Raw genomic sequence first — 6,296 nt, forward strand, 5'->3', positions numbered from 1 at the left:
GCTTTTTGCAGGGGAGGGAACAGAAGAAATTTGTACAAAAAAAGGGGGAAAAAAAAAACAAAGGTGAAGCCAAGGAAATGCTCAGGGCAGTTCAGGGATGGCTGTCAGGCAGCCCTGGCTCTGAGCAACAGCGTCTGCAGTGGGACAGGAATCTCCCAGCTAATGGGAACAAACTTTCTGGCTGACTGCAGAGGCCAGGACAAAGCTGAGTGGTTTCCCTGCTGTCCCCCAGCCCTTCCTGGCCCCAGGGGCTGATGGCATTTGTGCTCCCTCAGGTTCATGTCCCCACAGCACCAGCATGGGGGTGCTCCTGCCTGCTCTGTGCAATGCAAACAGGGGCTCCTGAGCCACTGCTGCCGTGGCTGTGCCTGCAAGGATGCGGCACCTCTGTGAGCTGGGGGAGAGGCCAGGGCTGCAGAGGGGGGATGTTGTTGGCAGCTCCATCAGGACGCACTAGGACGCTGCCCTGGGCTGTGCAGCACCCTGGGGATGGATCAGCCCCTGCTCTGCTGCTCCTTCCCGTCTCCCCCAGGGCCCTTGCAGAGCCCCAGCCATGCTGTTTGCCCCCAGCCTGCCCACGGCCAGCCTGGGGCTGCTCACCCTGGGGCTTTTCTGTGCTGAGCATTGGCCTGGCCGTGTTCTTGAGAGAGCCTGGGCAAGGAGCCTGCAGCCCCCAGGGCCTGGCCTGAGGCGTCAGCGCTGCCCCAGCAGTGCCCATGGCCTGTCCCTGCTGCAGCCCCGGCACTGCCACCCCCAGGACTGTGCCCGGCCCCGAGAGCACTCAGGTCCTGCAGCAACACCAGGGCCACCAGGGCAGCGGGGCAGGGCCACGGCAGCAGCACTGGCAACACCAAGTGCTGCTGCTGCTGCTGGGCACAGCTGCTGTGCCAGCACTGCTCTGCCCCAGCTCTGCACACCGACATTGCTGCTGCAGCTCCAGAGAAGGCAAGAATAGAGGGATCTCTGCAGAAAACTTTGCTGGGAGATCCTTTAGTTCCTTTAAAACCTTTGAGACTGCAGCCCCTCATTGGCACAGTCTGTGGCCACAGGGAAGGTGGAGAGAAAGAAAGTCAGAGATGGCAGAAACAATTGTCTAGCTTTAGGAAGAATATTAAAAAAGCAAAATGACAGGGAAATCAAAGAACCAAACTAAAAGAGCTATAAAAGATGACTTTTATTACAAGTGATTTGCCGAAATTGGCAATCACTTTAATGCTTCCTAAGATGTCCAGTGATCAGTCTCCACACTGCAGCCTTGAGCTCCTGGTTCCTCAGGCTGTAGATGAGGGGATTCAGGGCTGGAGGCACCAGCGAATACAGAACTGACACCAACAGATCCAGGCATGCAGAGGAAATGGAGGAGGGTTTCAGGTAGGCAAGTACTGCAGTGCTGAGAAATACATTTCTCCTGCATTTTCCCTTTTCAGATTCTTTCCGTCATCTCCTGAGAGCTACAGTTTGTTCTGGTGCTTTTTATGAACTGATTGTACTCTTGATTTAGATGGAGACTGTGGAATTGTTTTCAGATGTAGAAGAATCTGGACTGAAGACAGAAACAAACTCCCTGTCAGCCCATTTGCATCTTCTAGATCATTTTCAAGATGTCCTTGGGGGTGTTGGAATGATTATCACACAGCTCTCCACTTCTGGCTGCAGCCTCTAGAGTTTCTTTCTCTGCATTCAGTCAGGCTTGCATTCCCCAAGAGTTCTTGGTAGCCTGTCATGTTTTCTTAGGGTAGAACAGTAACAATGAAAACCTTACCAATGGCACAACTGCCCAGCCCACAAGGAAAAGAAAAGAACAAGCTGTCAAATTCTTCAAATATTTCTCCTGCTTTGCTGCAAGTGTTGTGCTGCACCCACAGTGTGGAAAGCTGCAGTTGGTGGCACACCTTGTGACAGAAGCTGCACCTCGTTCTCCGGGAAAGGTTCTTGGAAAAAGCAAACAGGACTGAGGAGAAGATTCTGGAAAAACTGAAAGAGCTTTTAAGAAATTAAATGAAAATTGAAACAATTCAAGACGTTTTTCTCGATTTGTTTTTATGCTCCCCTTTTCCATCTTGCACTAGTTGTCCATCCCATTAATTCCAAACAGATCTCACTTCTAAGATCCATGAGTTGGCAAGTTTTAGACATTTTAAGATACCATGACCTAGACACACTTTGGCTTCCCCTGTTTTTCTTGGAAATCAATGCTGGAGAGGTAAGTGCAGTGCTTGGGTCAGGTACAAATTCTGCATTCAGGGAATGCGCTCTGAGAGTGTTTGACCCTCAGCAGGGACAATGCACAGCAGTGACCGAGGGGATTCCTGAGCCACTGTGCAGGAGTCCAGACTCTGGCTCTTGGCTGAACTCGGCAAAGTTCCCGTGTTTGGACAGGCTCAGGGGCTGCCCTCGGGGAACGTGGGGCTCGGGGCGGGGGCGAGCGGGCAACGGACAAACGGACACGGGGACAAACGGTCCCGGAGCTTCAGTTGCAGCAGCGGCAGCAGCAGCAGCAGCAGCGGCAGCGGCAGCGGCAGCAGCAGCGGCAGCAGCAGCGGCAGCAGCAGCGACAGAAGAAACTTTTAGAGTCTCTTCTCCTCTCCCTCTCCCTCTGTCCCGTACCTCTCCCGCTCTCCCTTTCCCGCCGTCCCTCTCCTCTCCCCGCCTCCCTCTCCCCGTGCCGGGCTGGGCCATGCCCCCGGCCCGCCCCCGGCCCCGGGCGGGGCTGCCCCGTGCCCGCCCCCGGCCGTCCCGCCGCCGCCTGGCCTCAGCCCGGCTCTGGCCGTGCTGGCGCTGGCGCTGCTGGGCGGGCGTCAATGCCTGGGGCTGGGGCGGCATCGCCGGCTTTTGGCTCCGCCTGGCCCGGCCCCGGCCCCGGCCCCGGCGCAGGGTCCAGTCCCGGCCCCGGCCCCGACCCCGAGCCCGGCCCCGGCCCCGGCTCCTCCCGGGGCCCGCGGAGGACACAGGCGGCGTTGCCTCTCCCGCCGCCTCCGCTGCGGCTTGCCCGGCCCAAGCTCCGCCGCTCGGCAGCGCAGCCGCCGGCCCCGAGCCTCCCGTGCTGCGTTCCAAAAACCGAACGCCGGGGGATGGCCGGGCCGGGGCGGGTGAGGGGCGCTCGGGGGCCGTTGCTGGCCCCGGGCCGAGCGCTGACAGCCGCGTCCCGCCCACAGGGAAGGCACAGGAGGCCCTACAGGAGCGGTACCGCCTGGGCTCCCTGCTGGGGCGCGGAGGATTTGGCAGCGTCTGGTCAGCGACGCGGCTCTCGGACGGCGCCCCGGTGAGCGGCAGGGCCGGCGGCGGGCGGAGTAGGAGGAGGAGGACAAGGAGGAGAAGGTCTGGGTGCGGCGGGACGGGCGTTGAGCTCAGCCCGCTGCTCTCCCTTGCTCATAGGTGGCCATCAAACGCGTGCCGCGGGATCGCATCCGGCACTGGAGCGAGCTGGTGAGTGAGCGGGGCCAGCGGCAGAAGCCGGGCCGTGCCGGGCGGCGAGGAGCCGGGGCCTGGCATGGTGGGAGCCACCAGGAGACCTGTGGGGAGAGCGGGCGTGGGCTGAGCAGGGCATGCAGAGCATCCCGGGCTGGCTGAGGGGTCCCAGAGCCCTGGCAGGGCCTCAGCTCCACTGATGGCATCGCGCTCCTCCCGCAGCCCGACGGCACCAGCGCGCCCCTGGAGATCGTGCTGCTGGCCAAGGTGTCCTGTGGCTGTGCTGGTGTCATTCAGCTCCTGGAGTGGCTTGAGCTCCCCGACAGCTTCTTGATGGTGCTGGAGCGTCCAGAACGGTGCCAGGAGCTGTCGGATTTCCTGGCGGAGCGGAGGTTCCTGCCGGAGGAGGAGGCGCGGGGGCTGTTCCGTCAGGTGCTGGAGGCCGTGCGGCACTGCACCAGCTGCGGGGTCCTGCACAGGGACATCAAGCCCGAGAACATCGTGCTTGACCTGGCCAGCGGGCAGCTGAAACTGATCGACTTTGGCTGTGGCGCTTTCCTCCAAGACACAGCCTACACCCAGTTTGCAGGTGAGCCCTCGCAGGGGATGCTCCTGGGCATCTCATGGCCCAGCCTGGGTGTAGCACCAGGGCTTTCCCCTACTGCAGCTGGGATGGGATTAATGCTGGACCCAAGTTCATTTGGTTGGGGTGTGAGGGAGGCCAGCTCCCAGCCCTGCTGACAGCCTTCAGTACCCAGTGTGCCCTGGGCTGGGGCTGGAGCTGGTGCAGCCAGCCTGACAAAAACCCCCATGGGGGTAGTGGAGAGGGGGGTCTGAACCCATGCCCTGGATGGTTTGGTGTGCAGGGGAGGAGGGGCTTGGACTGCTCCACTCCCCTTGTTTGCCTTGGCTTATTAACATTTTTTGGGGGCCCATGCAGGCAAAGAGGAGAGTGGGTTTTCTCTACCAGTGGGTGGGTTTTTCCTTTCTGTGTCATGGTTGGGCCTTCCCAGGGTTTCTGCTGCCCTCTTCCAGCACCAGTGGCTTCTTTTCCAGCCCTGAGTTTGTACACAAGTCCCAGGTGATGGTGAGAGGGCAGCGGTCACCCCGTGTGTTGCTAGAGCAGCCCCCACATGCCCAGGGATGCTGGGGCCAGGCTCTGGGAGCAGCAGCATCCCCCTGCTGAGCTCTGTCTGTGTTCCACAGGAACCCTGGCCTACAGCCCTCCAGAGTGGACCCAGCACCAAAGCTACCATGGCGAGGCAGCGACGATCTGGTCCCTGGGCCTCCTGCTGTACCAGCTGGTCGTGGGGAAGCACCCGTTCAGGAGGGGCCAGAAGATCATCTGGGGGCGCATCTTGTTCCCACCACGGCTCTCTCAAGGTGGATCCTCATCTCTGGGCACAGGGGGAATACCAGTGCTGGGAGACAGCAGCGGGCTGATGGGCATCCTGCTCTGGCAGCTGCTGAGGAGGTGGCACATGTCCTGCTCTCCTCTAAACAGAGAATCCATGGGGAAGTTTAGGCCCAGGTCTGGGCACACCCGTATGGCCTGGGCACAGGAACAGGGGGAAACTTCTCCAAGTGACTGGTGATTTCTGGTTTGTCTCCCCAGAATGCCAAGATGTCATTAAGAGGTGTTTGTCCATGCAACCCTCGGACAGGCCATCATTAGAAGAGCTTTTCTGCCATCCTTGGGTGCAGGGCGCTCCTCGGCCCTAGAAGATGGGAGAGATCCATGTGCACAGTTGGATCCAGGGGCCTGGCAGGTAGGAGCTCCACACATTTCTTGGCACTCAGTGGCAAAGCAAACCAGACTGGTTTTGTCCTGCCTGTAGCTCTGAGCAGGGGTCAGCAGAAGGGAACATGCAGCTCTTGGGCTGGAGCTGAGCTGGAGATCTGGTGTGGCAAGCACTGGTGGCCACCATCCCCCCTGGTTTTGCTTGTCTGGTTCATGGATGGCTGGGGCCCTGGGCAGAGCCCTGACAGCCTGGTCTGGTCCCAGGGAAGGAGAAGGAGCTCCTGGAGAAGCTGTACCAGGTGGGGCTGCTGCTGGAGACAGCAAGGACAACCTCAAGGACGACAATCTCTTCCTTGGCCTGGCCAGCTGAAGATGATGGACTTGGATTCTGGCAGCTTCTCTAAAGACACACTCCACACCCAATTTGCAGGTGAGTTCCACAGCCAGGGGGATGCTCCCAGATCTGGGCATGGCATGGCCTGGCTGGGCACCAAAGGTTCCCCCCTTTGCTGGGAGGGATGCAACAAATTCTTCGGTCGACTGCCCAGCTGCTTTTTGGCTCTGGGCAGCTGCTGAGGGCTGGATGTGCCATGGCTGGCTGCAGGCTGGGCACATGTCCTGCCCTCCTGCCCTGCTTCCCAAGGCAGCACTGATGGGCAGCTCTGGGCACAGCTCTGGGCACAGCCAGCACGGCCTGGGCACTGTGGGCAGCTGGGACAAGGGGACAGGAGCCCTCAGCTGACGGGCAGTTTCTGCTTTCTCTCCTTGCAGCCAGGCTCTGCAGATGCTGAGGCTGCTCTGGGCTCTGGCAGGGCTCTGCTGGAGCTCAGCACCGGGCTGGCATCAGCCAAAGAAGAAATGGTGTCACCTGCAGCACAGACTTGCTTGAGCATTTTGACAACGCAGCTCAAGTTTGCAGCGTGGACACCTCCAAGGGAAAACATGACACCTCCCAAAAATTAAAATTGTTCAATACCTTTTGAAATCAAATCAATCTGGGATGACTCCAAATGACATTTTTCAGCTTGCTCAAGATGTAGCTCAGCCCTTCTCTGAACAGTTCTCTCCCCCACCTGCCTTTTACTTCTCAACTGCTCCCTTTTTTCCCCCAGTGAATTCCCAGCCCATCGCAGTCTCCTTTACTTGC

The 6,296-nt window shown here is 59.5% G+C and overlaps 1 protein-coding gene across 1 annotated transcript; it reads left to right on the forward strand.

The window, feature by feature from the left end:
- Positions 1 to 1,224: 1,224 nt before the first annotated feature.
- Positions 1,225 to 5,746, forward strand: LOC135278295 (serine/threonine-protein kinase pim-1-like). The gene is made up of 6 exons (XM_064384853.1): positions 1,225 to 1,231; positions 3,000 to 3,262; positions 3,376 to 3,426; positions 3,631 to 3,997; positions 4,615 to 4,791; positions 5,024 to 5,746. The coding sequence occupies exons 1-6, from the start codon at positions 1,225 to 1,227 to the stop codon at positions 5,128 to 5,130; spliced, it is 972 nt and encodes a 323-aa protein (XP_064240923.1). The 3' UTR covers positions 5,131 to 5,746.
- Positions 5,747 to 6,296: the final 550 nt, after the last annotated feature.

Source organism: Passer domesticus, chromosome 11, assembly GCF_036417665.1.
Source record: "Passer domesticus isolate bPasDom1 chromosome 11, bPasDom1.hap1, whole genome shotgun sequence".
NCBI classification, from domain to species: Eukaryota; Metazoa; Chordata; class Aves; order Passeriformes; family Passeridae; genus Passer; species Passer domesticus.